Source organism: Pristiophorus japonicus, chromosome 3, assembly GCF_044704955.1.
Source record: "Pristiophorus japonicus isolate sPriJap1 chromosome 3, sPriJap1.hap1, whole genome shotgun sequence".
Lineage (NCBI taxonomy): Eukaryota > Metazoa > Chordata > Chondrichthyes > Pristiophoridae > Pristiophorus > Pristiophorus japonicus.
In genome coordinates this window covers 116,756,687-116,779,337 of record NC_091979.1, presented here as the reverse complement: position 1 = coordinate 116,779,337, position 22,651 = coordinate 116,756,687, and the positions used below count along the sequence as shown (strand labels likewise).

The 22,651-nt window shown below is 44.2% G+C and overlaps 1 protein-coding gene across 3 annotated transcripts in view; it reads left to right on the top strand.

Annotated features, from left to right (window-relative positions):
• Positions 1-19,828, top strand: part of LOC139259852 (lysosomal cholesterol signaling protein-like) — a 116,649-nt gene extending 96,821 nt beyond the window's left edge. For 2 of the 3 annotated variants that reach the window (XM_070875739.1, XM_070875738.1), the window contains exons 12-17: positions 3,548-3,646; positions 6,634-6,767; positions 8,090-8,185; positions 8,318-8,382; positions 10,667-10,804; positions 16,643-19,828. In XM_070875739.1, the coding sequence (XP_070731840.1) occupies positions 3,548-3,646; positions 6,634-6,767; positions 8,090-8,185; positions 8,318-8,382; positions 10,667-10,804; positions 16,643-16,835 (725 nt within the window). In that variant the 3' untranslated portion in view covers positions 16,836-19,828. Of the gene's footprint in view, positions 1-3,547; positions 3,647-6,633; positions 6,768-8,089; positions 8,186-8,317; positions 8,383-10,666; positions 10,805-16,594 lie in introns of all 3 variants that reach the window. The other variant, XM_070875740.1, reaches the window with a different exon arrangement.
• The last annotated feature ends 2,823 nt before the right edge of the window (positions 19,829-22,651 follow it).

Here is a 22,651-nt window from a genome sequence, read left to right as displayed (position 1 = left end):
AAAGAGAGCTGCATTGTTGGTAGATAGAGCAAATCAGAGTGAATTGGTAACATGATTTTGCCACAAAGTTTATTCACCAATTTTGCTACTACATTTGATTGATAAAGCTGAGCTTACTGGGCTACTGTTTTCATTTGTCTTGTTAGCAATGTTTTTGCTTTCCTATTCTTTTGGCATATTTTTGATCAGTTGTAACAGACTTTTAACTCTTGTATCTGATAGTTTCTATTTCACTGAAATATCCATAACACATGGACTGCTATGTAAAGAGAGGCCTGATGGGAAATCCTAGGGGAGGGTGAGAAGATAGAAGAGAAGAGCAATGATACATATTGAAGTAATTTAAAGCAGTAGATGCATAAAACACTTTTTAGAAAATGAAGTATTAAACTTTTATTCCTTCAAACTTGAAAGCAAGTAGGAACTGTTCACAATTCATTCTCACTCTAGAGGTTCTCATGTTGTTGCTATTGTAAGCGTCTTTATTTTTTAAATTATTTTATGGCAGTTTTTTTCTTCTTGTTTGCAACTTTTATGCTGCTTGTCTGTGGAATGCTATTTGAGAAAAAATTGGGATGACCTTCAATGCACAGTGCAAATTTTTCAATTTTTGGGGGAAGGGAGGAGATAGAGATTGAAAGGGTTTAGCTTGAGTCCAAAATATCTGAGCCTTGAAAAGACTTTTGTCTGTAAAGATCCATAATCTAGTCTCTGAATATCACATGATGTTGACGGTAAATGTCTTCCTTGTAGGAGTCAATAATTCAGTTAATACATTGCTTCCTTTCTGGTTAAAGGTATTTTTAGCTTCTGCGATCCCCAAGCAAAGTAAAAATACTCATCTGGTGCAACATTTGGAATGAGGATGGGTTGTCATAAGAAAGTTGTCTGTGCAAGAAAATGTTTCAATTCTCAACACCATTTTTCAACACCACCAATAAGTTTCGGGCAGCTCCTTTTTTCCTTTCACAATTTGTCATTCTGATTATTGAGCAATAATGAACACAGGATTCATTTTAAAACCTACCAAGAAACACAACACTGAATGTATTTTTCCTGCTCAATTGTCAAGAATTAGTGGCTCTATATTAATTACAAGTACTTAAGGTTACTGTGCAAGACCTTTCTTATCTGTTTTATTAATTGTACTGAACTTCTTCCTCCTAAGCAACAAATTGGCAATCCGACATCACCTGCTTCTTCACTGCATTGACATGGAATCATTGCGCAGTCTCCTACTTTAATTGATTCCTCCCCAGTACCTCAAAGCTGTGGAACTCCTCATCTATCTTTAATCCTTCCTAATTCCTATAAAACCAAAGATTGATGCTACCTACTGTTTGAAGCGATCTGGAAGGGTTCAATACAGCATTCCAGTCCTAAACAAATACTTCAGCCTGAGTTACCATTGTGCTCCTTCTCTCAACCCTCCCCCAACTCCTTTTTATGTTGTACTTCTCTTCCAGCCCTCCTCCAAACTTGTTCCCAATTACTGAATCAAAACTTGATCACTGTGTAAAGAGTGAATCATTGTAGAATGGCAACTTCAGCTCAATTCATAATGGTGTGTTGCTGCAGATATTTCTTTCCTAGCTAAGAACAGCCAGTCCTTTCAGGAGATAAAACATTAATTTGATGCACCGCGGTTATCTGGCACAGGTACCAGTTTAAAAGTTATTGATGCATTTTCATGAAGCAGAATTCCATTTGCCCTCCGTTTGCAAGCATTGTTTAGATGAGTGTTTTTCACAGGGTCAAGCTGTGTCCCTATATGTTCATGAAAAGTATAGTTAGACAGTAAGAGTGCCTGTAAAAGGTCTGCATGCTTGGTCTTTAACAACATTTTCCAGATAGCATGATTTTCTACCTAATAATAACTGGAGGAATAAATTATAAAATGCCTCCCATTTAAGCATGCAGAACTTCAGATCTTAAGTGAGGTGGAAAGACTAACTGTGTACAACAACATCAACTTGCATTTATATAGCACCTCTAATGTAGTAAAAAGTCCAAATGCACTTCACAGGAGTGTTATCAAACAACTTTTGACACCGAGCCACAAGGATATTGGGACAGATGACCAAAAGCTTGGTCAAGGAGCTAGATTTTAAGGAGTGTCTTAAAGGAGGAAAGAGAGATGCGCAAGAGGCCAGAATCGGAAGAGTCCAGACATCTGAGGGTTGTAGGAATGTAGAAGTGAAATTAAATCCATGCCTAACTCCTATTGCTTGTCCAGAGACTCTTCTCCCAGTTTTGAACTGAGTGAAAGGTGAAAGAATACCTGATCTTAACAATGTCTACTTTAATGGGTGAACTAATAGTTCTTGATTCACCTCATCTCTTTTTGCACTTTTCAACTTTGTTGTTGTCCTGTGCAGTGGTTTTGGCCCTTTACTTTTGCTTCTCAATTTGAAGAAATCTAATCTGTTGTTACATAAGAACATAAGAAATAGGAGCAGGAGTAGACCATACGGCCCCTCGAGCCTGCTCCGCCATTCAATAAAATCATGGCTGATCCGATCAGGGACTCAGCTCCACTTTCCTGCCCACTCCCCATAACCCCTTATCCTCTTATCGTTTAAGAAACTGTCTATTTCTGTCTTAAATGTATTTAATGTCCCAGCTTCCACAGCTCTCTGAGGCAGCAATTCCACAGATTTACAACCCTCAGAGGAAATTTCTCCTCATCTCCGTTCTAAATGGGCGGCCCCTTATTCTAAGATCATGGCCTCTAGTTCTAGTCTCCCCACCAGTGGAAACATCCTCTCTGCGCCCACCTTATCAAGCCCCCTCATAAATCAATAAATCAACCAATAAATCAATCAAAAAAAATTTTTTAAATTAAGTTTCTACTCACCGACACCGGGAGCCCTCCAACAGCGTGCTGGGACGGCCCCCCACCCCCACCCCCCCCCCCCCCCCCGCAGTCTCTGTCTGTGTCGCTCTCTGTCTCTCTCTCTCTCGTGCGCTCTCTGTCTCGCTCTCTATGTTTCTGGTAGGGAGAGAGAAAGAGGGAGGGGGGTGGGAGAGGGAGCCAGAATGGGACTTGAACGGGGGGGAGGAGGTTGGGAGCCGCAGCTGGACCTGAAGCTGAAGAGGAGGGAGGCCAGAGTTCGATCTTCGCCGCCCCAGTGAGCCCATTCGACCAGGGCTAGGGGCGTCGTGCTTCGGGCCCCTCCCACACAGCCTCGGGGGTGAGAAGTTACTGCACGTGCGCGCACACTCTAGTGCGCATGTGCAGAGGTCCCGGCACTGTTTTCAGCGCCAGAACCTGGCTCCGCCCCCGACCCCTTGTGCTGCGCCACGCCGAGCACGAAGACGTCCTGAGACCGGAGAATCACAAAGTAAGTTTTCGGCGCCCTCTTTCTTCCAGAAAGTCAGCGCACCTTATCGAGATGCGCCGTTTTTCCAGACGGCGGAAACTTGGGCCCGATGTATTAGGTTTGAAATGTTTCAGCGGTTTAAAAATTCTATATTTAAAAGACTTAATTTTTTTGGACATTAAATATGAAAACTGATGCTTAAGGTGCTTCTTCTGTACTAACAGAAATCTGTCCGTGTCAAATGGAAAATCAAGGTGAATTACGTAGTGCCAGCCAACAATCTCTGAATAATGACAGAAGTACGAACGAGACATTATTGAGTGGTATGTTTATTAATACAATATTGATTTTCTAGTAAAGTTCCCAGTTTTAATAACTTAAATGTTTTTGATGGCTAAAAGCAGTACAGAATGCATTTTGCATGCCGCAGGATTTTTATGGACTAACCTAGAAATCCTTATGTAGCTAAACATTATGATATGGTATTTAATGAGTTAGTAATTTGACCAAAATGTAACTGGTTTAAAGTTTAAACAGACTGCATTCCTCACGGCACAACGTGTATTTCTGTTTGTGCTCTACATTTTTGAGTTAAACAATTGCATTACTCAACCAGGGACCAATGCAGTACAGGTAATAGTTTTTTTTGATCAGTAGGCTTGTTTGCTGTGAGTCTGATATTGATAGTGTTATGTATTGATGTGTGTATCGTCCTGGTACCTGAAATGTAATGTAAGCACAATGCTACACCACAGAGGGCGCTGTGGTGGGCAACCTGGTGGTACCTGCAACAGGCACTATAAAAGGCTGACCACCAGACCTGAGAGGCACTCTGGAGCTGAACAATAAAGGTCACAGGTCACAGGAGTTAGATTTACACTAGACCATGTGGAGTCAGTGATTTGTGTGCTACGTACACCACATTGGCGACAAGGAAGCGGACGAACTCCACGCAACCATGGCTACTCTGGGCTCGCTAAAGGATTTTACCGTGGGCAATGATTGGGAGGCCTTCACGGAAAGGCTCGTGTACTACTTCACAGCAAACGACCTGACGGAGGACACAGACGCAATGAGAGATAAGCGTAAGGCGATATTGCTCTCCAGTTGTGGAGATGAGGTTTACTGTCTCGTCAGGGATTTGCTGGTACCTGGGAGCGCCAGGGACAAGTCATACGAGGAGCTGACTGAACTCATTCGTGATCAGTTGAAACCGAAGGAGAGCATCCTCACGGCCAGATACAAATTTTACCATCACTGCAGACCTGAGGGCCAGGATGTCACCAAATATGCTGCGGACCTCAGGAGATTCGCGGCGCCATGTGATTTTGGCGGACACCTTGACAAGGCGTTACGGGACGTTTTCGTAATGGGGATTGGCCACGAGAGCCTCCTTCACAAGCTGTTAGCCACGGAACCTACAGTCACTCTGACAAAGGCCATCACTATCAGCCGGGCATATATGACCTCGACTTGCAGCACCAAGCAAATAATCCACACAGTCTCGAACCCGGCAGGCACTGTCCACAGGATAGCGCCTGTCACGGACAAAACTGCAGAACGTGGCTCTGCCCGGGGCAGAGAGCACGGACCTCGGGGTCCTGGAACTGAGTCTGCTGAGGGGGGGCCAATCAAGCAGCACCATGCTGGCGCTGTGGAGGAAGCCATGGGGCTCACCGGTGCAGGTTTGCGGAGTATACGTGCAATACCTGCCTCACGAAAGGCCACCTTCAGCGTATGTGTAAAAGAAATCGGACTCACCATGTAGCTGAGGAGATGGGGGATGATCCACCATCCAACGAGGAGCAGGTAGAAGAAGATGAGGTGCTTGGACTGTATACGTGCACCGACGATTCACCCCCAGTGATGAGGGAAGTAAAAATCAACGGAGTCCCTGTGAGTATGGAAGTGGATACGGGCTCGGGTCAGTCGTTGATGAGTCGGAGAACTTTTGATCAACTGTGGATTAACCCAGCTGCACGACCCAAGCTGGTCACGGTGAAGCTGCGTATCTACACCAGGGAACTAATACCTGTTCTTGGCAGAGCGATGGTGCAGGTATTCCACGGGGACGAGACGCACGGTTTACCTTTGTGGGTTGTTGCAGCCGATGGGCCAACACTCCTCGGCCGGAGGTGGATGGGGACGGTCCATGGGAGCTGGGAAGACTTCACCACTCCACAGGCTGCTGCTCCCCGGGGTGCTGCCGTGCCCCGGGTTCCCAGAGAGCAGCACCGAGCTGGAGCTGCAGCCTCAATCCACCCACAAGTAAGCAGAGCAAGCCCCAGGCCCGGACCTCACAGAGATCCTGCAGCCTCAGCCCCCACAGGCAAGCAGCCCTGCAGAGAGGGGCCTAGTGGGGCGGGGGGGAGGGGAGGGGGTGAGCCGGCGGGGTGCGAGGGATCCAGGATGGCCGGCGGATCGGAGGGGCCCACGCAGAGGGAGAGTCGGGCGGCGGCAGCAGCTGGAGGTCGGTGGCCGCAGGGGAGGTGGCTACGGTGGCCGCCGGAGAAGCGACGACGATGGCCGTAGGAGAGGCGGCAATTCAGGTGGCAGCGGAGGGCATCCGGAGCGGCGGAGAGCAAGATGGCGGCGGCCTTGGTCCAGAGCATCAAAGATGGCGGCGCCCAATGAGAAGCCTCGTGGAATCCTCCTGCATCAAAGATGGCGCCTTAAAAAGGAAATGCACCCGGGAGTCCTAAAAGGGCCTTACCATGTGGTGGTCCCCACAAAGGACTTCTGTAAGGCAGAGCGAGTCTAAAATGAGCTATGTTAATGTGAGATGGCGAATTTATAATAATTTTTTTATGCTGAATGGCCATTGTATTTGTGTAAAATAATGGATATGAAGTACATTTAATGATGAGGGCTAACAAGGAAATCAGGGATCCGTTACCAGTCAATAACTAGTTAATGTACCAGATAACATGTACCATACTAACGCACTGTCTATGCCTACCTGCCTTCCGTTGGACAAGTGTGATGTTATGTATTGATGTGTGTATCGTCCTGGTACCTTAAATGTAATGTAAGCACAATGCTACACCACAGAGGGCGCTGTGGTGGGAAACCTGGAAGTACCTGCAACAGGCACTATATAAGGCTGATCACCACACCTGAGAGGCACTCTGGAGCTGAACAATAAAGGACGAAGGTCACAGCAGTTAGATTTACACCAGACCATGTGGAGTCAGTGATTTGTGTGCTACATACACCACAGATAGGTATTTCTTTCCTGCAGTCAGCAAAACTCAAAATAATAATATGGTACTTCCAGTATCTACAATGTTACCTATGATGTGTTTTGCAGCAGAACAATGCACAGCGCTGTGCAAAGCTGAAAACTGCAAGTTGACACAAGAAGAGCAACATTTACAGAATACAGACCCACAGCTGGCCAGGCACGTGCTGCTGTGTCTGCTTCTCATTGTAGGCTTGTTTGCTGTAAGTCTGACACTAAAATGAATTTCTTCTTTGTAATGGCCACTTTAATCAAGTAACAAAAATTAATTGTTTTTCCCTTGTACTATTAACTTTTATCTCACTCATTGTTCCCTCCCCTTCTTTCCTGAAGGCAGTATTTTTTGTAAATTCAACTATTCTATAGCTACTGCTCACCCTTCAGTAGTGCTCCTGAAGAGGCTATAATTAACCGTGCTCCCCCCAGCCATGGCCGGCAAATCGGTGTAAACTTGGGCTTTCCTGCAGTAATATCACTGTTTAAATGCCCCATTAAAAGTTTGGCCTTGTTGGATTAGTTGTACATAAGAACATAAGAAATAGGAACAGGAGTAGGCCATAAGGCCCCTCGAGCCTGCTCCACCATTCAATAAGATCATGGCTGATCTGATCAAGGAGTCAGCTCCACTTCCCCACCTGCTCCCCATAACCCCTTATCCTCTTATTGTTTAAGAAACTGTCTATAACTGTCTTAAATTTATTCAGTGCCCCAGCTTCCACAGCTCTCAGGCAGCGAATTCCACAGATTTACAACCCTCAAAAGAAATTTCTTCTCCTCTCGGTTTTAAATGGGCGGCCCCTTATTCTAAGATCACGCCCTCTAGTTCTAGTCTCCCCCATCATTGGAAACATCCTCTCTGCATCCACCTTGTCAAGCCCCCTCATAATCTTATATGTTTCGAGAAGATCGCCTCTCATTCTTCTGAATTCTAATGAGTAGAGGCAATTGGGGTTTTAACAGCGTATTGACTGCTAAACAGTTAAGGACCTGAAAAACTCATTTTAATTTTATGGAATGTCAAATTTCTCCATAAAGATGAAAATTACAATTTTTAAAGTTTAAAAGAAATTTTTTTTTTAAAAGTTAGTTCATATTTATTTCCGGTTTACCTTTTCCCCATATGAGGACCCCAATCTTAGATTTGCCCTCTAATATTTTTTAAAAGTGGAGATAAAAACAACTTCACTTCCTGGTTCCCTTCTGAGAATTTTGCATTGTGATTGGCTGCTTAGACAGCTTTTTGACGTCGCAGCAGATCACATTTTGGGATTCCCACAGCACTACATTGATCTCAATTGCACGTTGAAAAAGGCAAACTTCTCGCCACAGAGATCAAGATTTTTGTGGGCAGCTTTCTTCAGGTCCAGCAGCAGAGGCCTTTGCTTTGCTGCTGACCACAAATTCCAAGTCATTATCGGTTTTATGTTGGTCATTTTCACTGGGACTGTACAGAAATGTAAACATTTACATTAATTGTATAAGTAGCAGTTTGATTTATCCCTGTCTGCTTTTTATCATTTTACAGAATGTATCCAGTTGTTTGTGGTGGTTGTTTAACCATGAGCCAGGTCGCCTTTATGTTGAGCTGCAGTTCTTCTGTATAATTTTTAACTTTGGTCAGGTTTGTGTTCCTAATATGATTGCTTTGTATGACTCTTTTGATATTTCAACAGTAAAATTTAATCAATTTAGTAGCAAATGTCAATTTAAGTATTATGATAAATAATTAATCTACTTTTCTGTTTCCCTTCAGGGTTTTATTTCTTTTGGCATATTTGGACTTGATAAACATTTCATCATTCTTCCATGTAAAAAGAGGTAAATCATTTTATTTCATTCAGCCAAACCGCACCATCTTCTGACTCTTCTCTTAAAAGAATTGGCAATTCAATAGCTCTAGCAGTTTACATTAGGCTAGCAAGCTGAGGATCTGAATTGGAAATCTTGGTGCTGACCCATCACTACAACTTGCTGAACACAGTTGCCCAAGTACTGCCTGTCTTGGCTGTGTTCCTGATAGCAAGCTTCAGTAGTTTTAAAAACTCTTATAAAGGAAAGGAGGGGGGGAAATTGGCCTGATCAGCCGTGTGCTGCAGATTATTTTTGCCAGTTTGTAATCATGTAATGTTATTAGATGCAGCCATGAAGTACACATTCTCTCCTACCCTTCTGGCTGAAGATGTGATAGCATGGTTGACCTGTGGTAGCAGTGAAGGATGTAAAAAAGGAAAAATATAAATATGTTGTGCAGTCCTGGAATTGCTACATTACCAAAAGCCTTTGCCATGCAGCTGTCATTGATGTTCAGTCTAGCTAGCTATATCTAACTATGGGCCCAAGTTTCCACACGATAAAAAAGGGGCGCCCCTCCGAGCTGGGCGCCCGTTTTTAGCGCCTAAAACGGCGCCGGAAAAAAAACTCGCGATTCTGGAGAGCCCTGCAGCTCCTTGTCTGTTTGGCGCGCCGCCCAGGGGGGCGGAGCCTACACTCGCGCCGATTTTGTAAATGGGAGGGGGCGGGTACTATTTAAATTAGTTTTTTTCCTGCCGGCAACCCTGCGCGTTGGAGCGTTCGCGCATGCTCAGTGTGAAGGAAACATTGGCACTCGGCCATTTTTGTAGTTCTTTGTAGCTGTTTAATTTTTGAACATTTTTTAATAAAAGCACATTGCCATCAGCACAGAGGGTTCCTGCAGCCTTCTCACTGTCTCCTTCCCGGCCGCTGTCTGGAACAGCTCCCCCCCCCCCCCCCCCCCCAGCTGCGTTCGGGCCTGCCCGCTGTCGGGAATGTCTTCCTCCCCGCGACCCCCCCCCCCGACATCAGGATTCCCCCCCCCCCCCCGCTGCGTTTGGGCCTGCCCGCCGTTGGGAACGTCTTCCTCCCCGCGACCCCCCCCCCCCCCCCCCGACATCGGGATTCTTTCCCCCCCCCCCCCCCCCCCCCCCCCCCCGGCTGCGGTCGGTCCCGCACTCCCGCCCGCCGTCGGGAACGAACGAACGAACTTGTGAGGCTGGCTGAAGCACTTTCACACAGGTAGGAAGATGGTTTATTTAATCTTTTCTTTGCTTATAAATGTTTATTCAGGTTGGATTTATTTGTATAAGTATAAATAAGGATTTATTGTCGAATTTAATGACTTCCCTTCCCCCCCCCTCCCCCACCACCTCGTTCTGGACGCCTAATTTGTAACCTGCGCCTGATTTTTTAATGTGTAGAACAGGTTTTTTCAATTCTACAAAAATCTTCACTTGCTCCATTCTAAGTTAGTTTGGAGTACGTTTTCACTGTGGAAACTTTCAAATCAGGCATCAGTGGCCGGACACGCCCCCTTTTGAAGAAAAAATTCTGTTCCAAAGTAGAACTGTTCTACCTGACTCGAACTGCAGAAAAAAAAAAGTGGAGAATTGCGATTTCTAAGATAGTCCGTTCTCCACCAGTTGCTCCTAAAAATCAGGCGCAAATCATGTGGAAACTCGGGCCCTTTATGTCTACATTTAAAATGGGAACTCCCCAGGTAACTTGTCATGCTGTAATTACACCTACCTGCCAGTTTCCACTGGGGGAGGGTTTAATTACAGTGGGACAAGTTTACATACAGTTTCTATTCTAAATATGGACATAGGAATTTATAATGGAAAACATTGACTGGAATTGTGTGTGAGTTAAGATTTTTATATATATTACACACCCTTTGGATTATGTATTTTATTTTATTGATGCACTATATGTCTTGTATAAACTGGATTGGCATAGAACAGTGGGTTCCCGTGACTTTGCTGATGCACGACACAGTAGTAGGATGCAGATTCACACCCCCATTACCCCATGACGAACTTAATTTTTTCTTTTTCTGTGTTGTTGGAGAGCTGATTCCATGCAATTGTGGAGCAGCATTACCAGCAGCCTATGAGTGAATAACATGGTTGTTCTCTCCATGCAACTACCAGGATGGTGAAAGAGAAACTATATGGATCTTAGGAATTGTTAGACAAAAAAGGACTATGTTCCATCTCAAGAATGGTGCAGAGTGCTCAAGAGATGAGGAACTTTATTTTAAATCTTTTGGTAGGTCATCAGTTAATAATTCTTGTTAATTTGACAGGCTGGAATTTCTATGGCATGGAAGAGATTTTGGAGTACAGACTGACAATGCAGTAACTGAAGACATAAGGATGACTTGCCAACAGTTTACTCGGTATCATAAGGATCAGTGTGCCAGAGACATTGTCAAAGAGAGGAGGTATGTGCTTCTATTAGCAAGACTCGTGAGATTGTGTTTATTCAATCCTTATTACTGAAAATGCATTGCATTTAATTTGCTTAGACTTTAATATTTAATATTTGAAAAATACTCTCTCTTTCCTAAGATTTACTAATATTCCACTACTGATTCGTAAAGACTGTGTGATGTTGGTGGTATTCACGTTCACTGCATTTTTGGCTGGAATTTTACCTGGAGACCCACTGGGAGCAGGGATCCGGATGTCCGGGTTTCTCTGCAAGCTGTGAAGTTAGCGTGCTTGTGATGTCACAGACAGACAGATTCCCCGCCCGGAAGTCAGCTTGATTGCCAGCCTGGCTTCCAGTCGGGCAGAGAACGCTGGAGAAGAGGCTGCAACTCCAGATAGGTGCGTGCTCCGACCTGGGGGACGGGGTCGGATCCTGGGGTGGAGGGTTTGTATGGTGGGGGAGCTTGAGGAACCGGGGGAAGCACTCCTGCTCCTCGCGGCCCACCAGGATTGCTTCCTGAGACTGCCCTTGCCTCACTGCAGCTGCTGGGATTCCCAGCCGGCCACAGTTAAATCTGCAAAACCAGTTAAATCCAAAGCTTGCAGTCTGATTATCATATTTAAAGTGCCAAACCACCACCTGGGATTGGGTTGGCTGCCCAATCCCCCCCCCCGTCTCACCTCTGTTAAAACCAGAAGTGGGGAGGATGGGGGTCTGGATTCAAATTTCTAACACTTTAACCTCCCACCCGACCCCAACCTAACCGTTTTAGGAGTTAAAATTTCCAAATTTGGGGGTAAAATTTGTTCATCAACGTATTAGATATTTAGGTAAAGGGGAACCAGTGAGTGTAGTATATTTGGATTTCCAAAAGGCATTTGATAAGATGCCACATAAAAGGTTGTTGCACAAGATAAGGGCTTATGTGGTTGGGGTAATATATTAGCATGGATAGAGGATTGGTTAATGGCAGGTCCTCCTCGATTCCGAGGGCTGCCTATGACGATGATGATGGACAGAAAACAGAGAGTAGGGATAAACAGTTAATTTCAGGTTGGCAGGCTGTACCTAATTGGGTGCCACAAAGATCAGTGCTGGGGCCTCAGCTATTTATAATCTATATTACTGACTTAGATGAAGGGACAGAGTGTAGTGTATCCAAGTTTGCTGACGATACAAAGCAAAGTAGGAAAGTAAACTGTGAGGAGGAAGCAAAGAGTCTGCAGTGAGTGGGCAATAAGGTGGCACATGGAATATAATGTAGGGAAATGTGAGGTTATTGACTCTGGTAGGAAGAATAGAAAGCAGCATACTTTTTTTAAATAATGAGAAACTACTGTCGATGCTGGAAATCTGAAATAAAAACAGAAAATGCTGGTTATACTGAGCCGGTCAGGCAGCATCTGTGGCGAGAGAAACAATTAACATTTCAGTTCAATAACCTCTCGTCAGAAACTAAGGCCCCAAGTTTCCACATGATTTGCTCCTGGTTTTTAGGAGCAACTGGTGTAGAACGGAGTATCTTAGAAATCGAAATTCTCCACATTTAGTTTTCTGCAGTTCTAGTCAGGTAGAACAGTTTCACTTTGGAACTGAATTTTTTTTTCAGAAGGGGGTGTATCCGGCCACTGACGCCTGATTTGAAAGTTTCCACAGTGAAAACGTACTCCAAACTAACTTAGAATGGAACAAGTGAAGATTTTTGTACGCTTGAAAAAACCTTGTCTACACTTTAAAAAAAATCAGGCGCAGGTTACAAATTAGGCGTCGGGAACGAGGTGGGGGGGGGGAGGTGGGGTGAAGGGAAGTCATTAAATTCTACAATCAATCCTTAGTTATACTTATACAAATAAATCCAACCTGAATAAAAATTTATAAGCAAAGAAAAGATTAAATAAACCATGTTCCTACCTGTGTGAAAGTGCTTCAGGCAGGCCTTTCAGACAGCGGTGTGGCATCGGTCTCGGGGCCAGGCAGCAAGCAGCGCTTCAGGCAGCGGTGTGGCATCGGTCTCTGGGCAGGGGCAGGCAGCAAGCAGCCTTGGTGCTTGAGGCAGGCCTTCATTCCCTGTGAAGATGCAGCACCCGGACGGACTTGAGGCCATTCGGCCATGGGATTGCAGTGGTGTCAGTGGCTGGTCGGGAGCAGCAGCAGCCTTCGAGCTGTGAGGGGGACTGATTGCTAAAAGCACTCCCTCACACACAGAAATATCAAGAAAATTAAAATGCAAGCCTTTGCAAGGGTTCAATAAACAAATTTTCACTTTTTCTGCAGCACTTTTAAAAATGGCCGAGTGCCAATGTTTACTTCAGACTGCGCGTGCGCGAACGCTCCAACGCGCACGCGCAGGGTTGCCGGCACCAAAAAAACTCATTTAAATTGTACCCGCCCCCTCCTACTTACAAAATCGGCGCGAGTGGTAGGCTCCGCCCCCTGTGCGCCGCGCCAAGTAGACATCGAGCTGCAAGGAGCTCGAGAATACCGCGTTTTTTTTTCAGGTGCTGTTTTCGGCACGAAAAACAGGCGCCCAGCTCTGAGGGGCGCCTTTTACGCCACGTGTGAAAACTTGGGGCCCATATGTTGGTGTTTAGAGAGATTTGGGTGTCCTTGTACAGGAAACGCAGAGAGTAGCGTACAGGTTCAGCAAGCAATTAGGAAAGCAAATAGAATGTTGGCCTTTATTGCAAGGGAGTTGGAGTACAAGGAAGTTTTGCTACAATTGTACAGGGCTTTGGTAAGATCACACTGGAGTACTGTGCACAGTTTTGGCCTCCTTTTCTGAGGAAGAATACACTTGTCTTGGAGACATTGCAATGAAAGTTCACTAGATTAATTCCTGGGATGAGCGAGTGGTCTTATGAGAAAAGTTTGAGTGGATTGGGCCTATACTCTCTGGAGATTAGAAGAATGGGAGGCAATTTCATTGAAACATATAAGATTCTGAGGGAGATTGACGGGATAGATGTTGAGAGGTTGTTTTCCCTTGGCTGGAGAGTTTAGAACTAAGGGGCATAGTTTCGGGAGAAGGAGTCGGCCATTTAAGACTGTGATGAGGAGAAATTTCTTCACTGAGGGTTGTGAATCTTTGAAATTCTCTATTCCAAAGTGCAGTGGATGCTGAATCATTGACGTTATTCAGAGCTGAGATAGATAGATGTTTGTACTGAGTGGGGGGACAGGGGGATATGGAGATCGGGCGGGAAAGTGGAAAGTGATCTTACTGAATGACGGAGCAAGCTTGAGAGGCCGTGTGGCCTACTCCTCCTAATTCTTATGTTCTTGTATTGTGTTTGATTGTGACAGCATTTCCAATGAGAGAGCGAACAGATATGCTTTGTGCAGGAAACTGAAATATATTTTTAAAATAGTGAAAATAGTCATTTTAATCCATTCGCCTGTTGAAATGTAGGGGAACTTTTTATGTAGACATTGCTTCACTTTCAGAAATGGTGTGCTGTTTGAATGAATGAATTTGGTTTGCTATCTGGATAAATGATTTGCATTATGCAGTACTTGCATAAAAGGTTGCATTTTAAACCTTCAAACTTGTTTTCAGCAGAATGAAGATACGAAATTCTTGTCTTCGCCAATTTAATTTTGGGAGGAAGAATAGGGAAGGTCACTTATTCCCTGCAGGGTGAGAGTCTAGGTGAGATAGAGGAACAAAGGGATCTTGGAGTAGAAATACACAAATCACTAAAAGTTGCGACACAGTTTAGCAAGGCCATAAAAAAAGCAAACCAATCACTAGGGTTCATTTCTAGAGGTATAGAATTGAAAAGTAGGGAAGTTATGCTAAACCTGTATTGAACCTTGGTTAGACCACCAGAGTACTGCGTATTATAAAAAGGATATAGAGGCACTGGAGAGGTTGCAGAGAAGATTTACAAGGATGATACCAGAAATGCAAGGGTACACATATCAGGAAAGGATCAACAGAATGGGTCTCTTTTCTCTTGAAAAAAAGAAGGCTGAGGGGTGACTTAATAGAGGTCTTTAAAATTATGAAAGGTTTTGATAGAGTGGATACAGAATTATTCCACTTGTGGGGAAGAGTGTGACTAGAGGTCATCAAAATAAGATAGTTACCAAGAAATCCAGTAGGGAATTCAGCAGAAAATTCTTTACCCAAAGAGTGGTGAGAATGTGGAATTCGCGACCACAGTGGTTGAAGCGAATAGTTAAGGGGAGGCTAGACAAGCATATGAGGGAGAAGGGAATAGAGAGTTATGCTGATAGATTTAGATGAGGAAAGAGGAGAGGAAGCTCGAGTGGAGCATAAACAACAGCATGGACTGGTTGGGCCAAATGGCTGGTTTCTTGTATCCTTTGTAATCCTATATAATTCAGTACAAAAGGAGATGAGTTAAATAGTAGTAATCTCAGCTAATTTATCCTTTTCTTTTGCATATCAGTGGTAAGTATGTTCGGTTTGGTTTCAGCAGTCTCATAAAGGCTGAATAGCACTTCATTTTTACTAAAATCACCTGACGGATGTTACAGTGCCTCATTCAAAATTCATGAACCTTAGGATAGAACTTCCTTCCAGTTGGAAATGCTGAGATGAACTTTTTTTTATTTTTGTTTATATAAAAATCTTCTTTAACTTCTCCCAAATATAGTGAAATTATTTTTTTTGTACACTCCCAAAATAGAATATGAAACACAGGTCAGTCTTCAGTCATAACTTTGCCAAGGAGATGGTGCCTACAGCCTAGATATTTACAGGGGGGGGGGGTTGGGGTTGGTTGGTTGGGCGGGGGTGAAGTTTTCGACAGGAAATCTGGGGAGGGCGGAGTTTCAGATGGGAAACCCGTAGGTCTGGGTTTCCTCGCATGCTGCGGAGTTTTAACTCCACAGCGAGGGTATTTTCTCCTTGATAGATTCTCCACCTGGAAGTCATCCTGATTGACCGGCTTGGCTTCCGTCAGGCAGGGAGGTCGCAGGAGCAGGTAGGTCCGATCCATGACTTGGGTGGGGGGGGTGCGTTCAATCCCTGACCCCAGGGATCTTTGTACGGAGCGAGGGGAGGGGGTGGTGTTTGATGGGGGGCCGAGGGGGGATTTTGAACATGAGGATGAGAATTTTTTAAATCAGCATTTGGGAACCAGGAGCCAAAGTAGTTCAGCAAGCACAGGAGGTAATGGGTGAATGGGAATTAATACGAGTTAGCATATAGGCAGCAGAATTTTGGATAAGCTTAAATTTATGGAGAGTGGAAGATGGGAGGACCTCCAGGAGAGCATTGGAATAGTCGAATCTGGAGATAACAAAAGCATGGATAAGAGTTTCACCAGTGATTGACTGAGGCAGCTTTGGATATTACGGCAGTGGAAGTAGGTGGTCTCGGTGACAGAAGATATGATGTTGGAAGCTTAGCTCAGGGTTAAATAGGATGGCATGGTTGCAAATAGTTTGTTTCAGTGTGAGACAGTGGCTAGGGAGCAGGATAGAATCGGTGGCTGGAGAACGGAGTTTGTAGCTGGGGCTGAAGACAGTGGCTTTGGTCTTCCCAATGTTTAACTGAAGGAAATTGTGGCTCATGCAGGCCTGGATGCAAGCAGCCTGACAACATAGAAGCAGTGCAGGAGCCGAGAGGTGGTGGTGAGGTAAAGCTGGGTGTCGTCACCGTACATGTGGAAGCAGAATTTTCTATGCAACCTTTAAGTGATACTATGATATGGTTTAGTCGAACCTGGCTATAGATAGTGATGTTGACTTGAACATCTTTTGGTCATAATTAGTCTTTGTTCCATCCCAACTCTTTCTACTGTTTGCTGTTTCCTTTCCTGTGAAACAGTGATGTGAGACTTGCAGACCAAGTGGATGAATCATTCCTTTGACATAGGTGTGCTGCAGAAACCTTCGCAGATGTCTTCCAGGGCTGTGATCTGGTGGACTGGTTGATTCAAGTTGGTCTGGCTCATGACCGAGGTGAAGCTGTTAAATATGGAGACCGATTACTAGAAGGCAGTGCCATTCAACACATTACCAATGAATATTCATTTCAAGATGAACCTCTCTACTATCGTATGGTGTAGAGGAATACGGCATGATCTGGGCTGTCATTAGTGCTGCTTTGAATCTAGAGATGAAATGTACAAGATTTTCTTTGATGTAAAATGCATTAAAACTTTTTTAATTTTGGCCTTTTTTAAATTCTTATTAACCAAAGAATTTGAAATCTCCATTCATTAAAAACACATGGTTCATTTTGCTTAAAACTTTTACTAAGGTGTAAAACCCATGCTGCATTAGTGTATAGAAAGTAATATTTTATCCATGTAAATGTAAAACATGATTCATTCATTCTGTAGCATCAAAGTGGATAGTGGTTTGGGGGAAAAAAGGTTTACCTTCCACTATAATGCAAACAGATTTGAGCCAAAGTGAGTGAGGTTGTACTGAAGTGTTGAGTTATAATTTCTGATTTTATATGTGGGGAACACAAAAGCTTGACAACTGTTTTTGAAGCAATTGGGGCTAGTTACAGAGCTGGGCACTATCACTTATATTCAAAACACCTTAACCTTCTATGTATCCATGACTGTGACACCCAAAACTTGATATTTCCGTTTCTTAACTTTAATAGAACGCAACGGGTATGCTGAAGTTTGTGTAACTTAATGTTAAAACTGCACTTTAAGTTAAAAGGTGTACAGGTTGAACCTCCCTTATCCAGAACCAACCCTCGTTCGGAACCATTCCCGGCCGCCGGGTGGTCAAAATCCTCAAAATATCAATGTAAAAAAAAACTTGCCCAGTTACACTTACAGACCCACAATAAATTTACCCAAAATTGTCGCAAGATATCAATGTAAAATAAATTTACCCAACTTTGGAGCCAACACCTTGGGGCCCAACGGCCCGCCAACACCACACTGACTGACTGACTGACATTCGTTCCAGCCAATCGATGCGCGCACACACTGAAAACATGTAAAGATAGATTACGAAGGTAAACTTGCGCAAAACATAAAAACGGATAGTAAAAGCTTTTACAGATATATAAAACGGAAAAGAGTGACTAAAGTAAATGTTGGTCCCTTAGAAGATGAGAAGGGGGATTTAATAATGGGAAATGTGGAAATGGCTGAGACCTTAAACAATTATTTTGCTTCGGTCTTCACAGTGGAAGACACAAAAACCATGCCAAAAATTGCTGGTCACAGGAATGTGGGAAGGGAGGACCTGGAGACAATCACCATCACTAGAGGGATAGTGCTGGACAGGCTAATGGGACTCAAGGTAGACAAGTCCCCTGGTCCTGATGAAATGCATCCTAGGGTATTAAAAGAGATGGTGGAAGTTAGAGCAGATGCATTCGTTATAATCTACCAAAATTCTCTGGACTCTGGGGAGGTATCAGCGGATTGGAAAGCAGCTAATGTAATGCCTCTGTTTAAAAAAGGGGGCAGACAAAAGGCAGGTAACTATAGGCCGGTTAGTTTAACATCTGTAGTGGGGAAAATGCTTGAAACTATCATTAAGGAAGAAATAGCGGGACATCTAGATAGGAATAGTGCAATCAAGCAGACGCAGCATGGATTCATGACGATGGATGTGGTGTATTTAGATTTTCAAAAGGCATTCGATAAGGTTACTGCAGAAGATAAGGGTACGTGGAGTCAGAGGAAATGTATTAGCATGGATAGAGAATTGGCTGGCGAACAGAAAGCAGAGAGTCGGGATAAATGGGTCCTTTTCGGGTTGGAAATCGGTGGTTAGTGGTGTTCCACAGGGATCGGTGCTGGGACCACAACTGTTTACAATATACAGAGATGACCTGGAAGAGGGGACAGAGTGTAGTGTAACAAAATTTGCAGATGACACAAATATTAGTGGGAAAGCGGGTTGTGTGGAGGACACACAAAGGCTGCAAAGAGATTTAGATAGGTTAAGTGAATGGACTAAGGTTTGGCAGATGGAATACAATGTCGGAAAGTGTGAGGTCATCCACCTTGGGGGAAAAAAACAGTAAAAGAGAATATTATTTGAATGGGGAGAAATTGCAACATGCTGCGGTGCAGAGGGACCTGGGGGTCCTTGTGCATGCATCCCAAAAAGTTAGTTTACAGGTGCAGCAGGTAATTAGGAAGGTGAATGGAATGTTAGCCTTCATTGCGAGAGGGATGGAGTACAAAAGCAGGGAGGTCCTGCTGCAACTATACAGGGTATTGGTGAGGCCACACCTGGAATACTGCGTGCAGTTTTGGTCACCTTACTTAAGGAAGGATATACTTGCCTTGGAAGGGGTACAGAGACAATTCACAAGGCTGATTCCGGAGATGAGGGGGTTACCTTATGATAGATTGAGTAGACTGGGTCTTTACTCCTTGGAGTTCAGAAGGATGAGGGGTGATTTTATAGAAACATTTAAAATAATGAAAGGGATAGACAGGATAGAGGCAGAGAGGTTGTTTCCACTGGTCGGGGAGACTAGAACTAGGGGGCAAGGCCACAAAATACAGGGGAGCCAATTTAAAACCGAGTTGAGAAGGAATTTCTTCTCCCAGAGGGTTGTGAATCTGTGGAATTCTCTGCCCAAGGAAACAGTTGAGGCTAGCTCATTGAATGTATTCAAGTCGCAGATAGATAGATTTTTAACCAATAAGGGAATTAAGGGTTACGGGGAGAGGGAGGGTAAGTGGAGCAGAGTCCACGGCCAGATCAGCCATGATCTTGTTGAATGGCGAAGCAGGCTCGAGGGGCTAGATGGCCTACTCCTGTTCCTAATTCTTATGTTCTTATGTTCTTATCCCCTTATCCGGAAATATCCCTCATCCAGAACAGGCCACGTCCCAAGGGTTCCGGACAAGGAAGGTTCAACCCGTACTTTTAAACTCAATGTAAAAGACTATGTGAAAGCTGAATCTTTTAATTGTTTATCCAAAATGTTCTACCATTTAACACTGAATTATTAAAGATCAGGACAGAATCTGGTACATTATAAATGGTTTGTCAGCCCAACTTAATTGTAGCTACATTGTGCAATTTAAAAATATTGAAATGTGTTATTTTTTGGAATGTAAAAAACCTGGTATTGTAATAAATATTTTAATATGTTGAAAAGTGTCCCTGAGTTCTGTACAAATGAAGAAATCAGACCTTTTTTTAATGTGCCCAAGTCTCTGGAAGGCTGGTATGCTTTTATATTTTGACTAGTCAAATAATATATGGCTGAACGCGACAATTCAAAACCTTGATTTGTCTTCATTCTAAATGAATATTATATATCTTCTGCTAGAACCCTATATTCCTTTTAGATAATAGACCTTACAGGGAGCCATTTGGGTACCTTTTTGTAAAATAATTTTTGAAAATTAGTTGCAGCTTAATTTAAGTCATCATCATCATAGGTGGTCCCTCAAACCAAAAGGGATGAATCCAGATGTTTCAATGAAGGATCCGATATTCCAGTCCTGAACTCCAGTTGAGGGGTGGAAGATGCCTGTGCGTGAATTTTTTTTAAACGTGTGGTGACCGTTGCACATCAGCCATGACAGAGCTCGGCCTTTATCCAATGGCAAGGGTTAACCAGGACGACTGGAGTCCTGCTTTGCTGCACGGACCTAGTGCGCGCACAAATCGCAGGGTGGGCTGGCCCATGCTGCTCCTGGGCCCTCGGCTCTTCTGGGCCCCGTACCTTAATTTGTCACACCTCCGCTGTACCTGGGCCCTGCCAATGATTCAGCCCATGCTCTAACCGGCGACCTGGGCTTTGATGACGTCACCCAGTCGCCCACCGCAAAGTCGTCACACACTTGGGACGACTTGCACTCAAAGCTGTAGTGGCATGCTCCAGCTCTTTATACTCCCGGCCTGCAGTGGTGTCCTCTCGCAGGTCGGAGTGGCCCACGATGTTGCAGGGGCCCAGCGCTCCAGCTCATTTATGTAGTCACATTCTGGATGTCTTTTTTGTATATGTCTGAATAAAATTCCAATGTACACTTAAAGTGCTCAAAGATACTTTTCAGTTTAAGTTTGTTTAAAACCCATTCTTATTTGGGTCATATTTTCCACACATTGATGCAGTTGATCCAGACCTGGATCACGATCTGTGGAAAATGATGTGAGTTGATGCCATTTTGACATGTTAATGTACACCCTGGTATACGCTAGTGTACACTGTGAAATGGCCAGGCAGCAACCATGTTTTCCTGCTTCTAAGGACTAGAAATTTGTTATAACTAAGAAATGGTTAAGTAGTGCAAGGTGAAAATTGTTTAGACTGCACACAAAATTCATCCTCACCCCTCATTAAAATGATTGCAGTCATAAATATAATCTCAAAACCCAAGCTCATTGGCGTTACACTGAAAAGATGGACCAATATTGGGTATAGTCTAAACTCAAGTAATGATTGTCACAGGCTTTTTTCACTGCTTAAAGGAGAGGTCCATTGATGCTGCTGCACAGCATTCTCCGCAGGGTGTACAGCTGCCTCAACAACCATAAGAAGGACAAAGCGAAGGAGCACTTATTTACAAAAGCAGATGGTGGGTTACCGCCCCAGAGAAAGAGCCCGGGAGTTTTCCGAGGAAGCTTTGGAGGCATTAATTTTAGCAGTGGTGGAGAAGGCGGGTGTTCCTGTACCAACTGCCACAAATCTGCCAGACTATGTGGAGAGAGGTGGCACACCACGTCACAGGCAGCAGTGTGGTCCACTGGTCCCACGCCCAGTGCAGGAGGAAGTTTAATGAGCTCACAGAGGTGGTCATGATGAGTGAAAGCTTAAACAAATGCTACATACCACCATCTGTACCACAAGCTTCGCACACTGCTCAATGTACCACCCCCCACCAAAAATCTACCTAGTAGCACTCAAACCCACATTTCATACCTGGCACACTGACAGCTATTCAACAATGCAGGCACAAGGATCATTAGTTATTAGAATTCATGTCATATGTGTGATATGAGTAGAGATACATTTATTAATGACCTCTGGAATATTTTGCGGTCTCTAATTTCACCTTAGCGCCCAGGAGGATGCTGTGATACACCATGAGACAGGGATTGTGTGATGGGGATGTGTTGAGCTATGGGGAACTGGGGTTTGATTCATGTGAATCGGAGTCTGATGAGCTGGTCACGGACAGCCCATCCAGAAGGCCGATTGTCTTGCTGCCTCCACCCTCCCTCCTGTTCCTTGTCCTCCTCTGCCTCATCAACCAGCTGAGGTAATCCTGCAGCCCCCATGACTGTGCGGAAGTATTGTGAGCAGAAGCCTTTAACACATAATTGACTTCTGTACTTGAATGAAACCAAAAAGGCTTGAAATGACTGAAGAGAGCTGTTTCGGTTGCAGGAAGTAGAAAACGGGCACTGAAACTGCAAAACTCTGTCAGGTACAGTTGATTGGGCATGGTGCCTTTAAATATCGCTGCTGCAGCCTGCTTTCTACTTATAGACGCCAGCTCTCCCTATCGTTGTTCCACACTGCCATTAAAGAAAGTGGCTAAATCCAGTGTTGGAGATCCAGTGTTGTGCAACACTCACTGGATGCCCGATCTCCAACACTGGATTTAGCTACTTACTTTAATGGCAGTGCAGAAACAAAGAAAAATAGGTGCAGGAGTAGGCCATTCGACCCTTCGAGCCTGCACCGCCATTCAATAAGATCATGGCTGATCATTCCTTCAGTACCCTTTTCCTGCTTTCTCTCCATATCCCTTGATCCCCTTAATTGTAAGAGCCATATCTAACTCCCTCTTGAATATATCCAGTGAACTGACATCAACAACTCTCTGTGGTAGGAAATTCCACAGGTTAACAACTCTCTGAGTGAAGAAGTTTCTCCTCATCTCAGTCCTAAATGGTCTACCCCTTATCCATAGACTATGTCCCCTGGTTC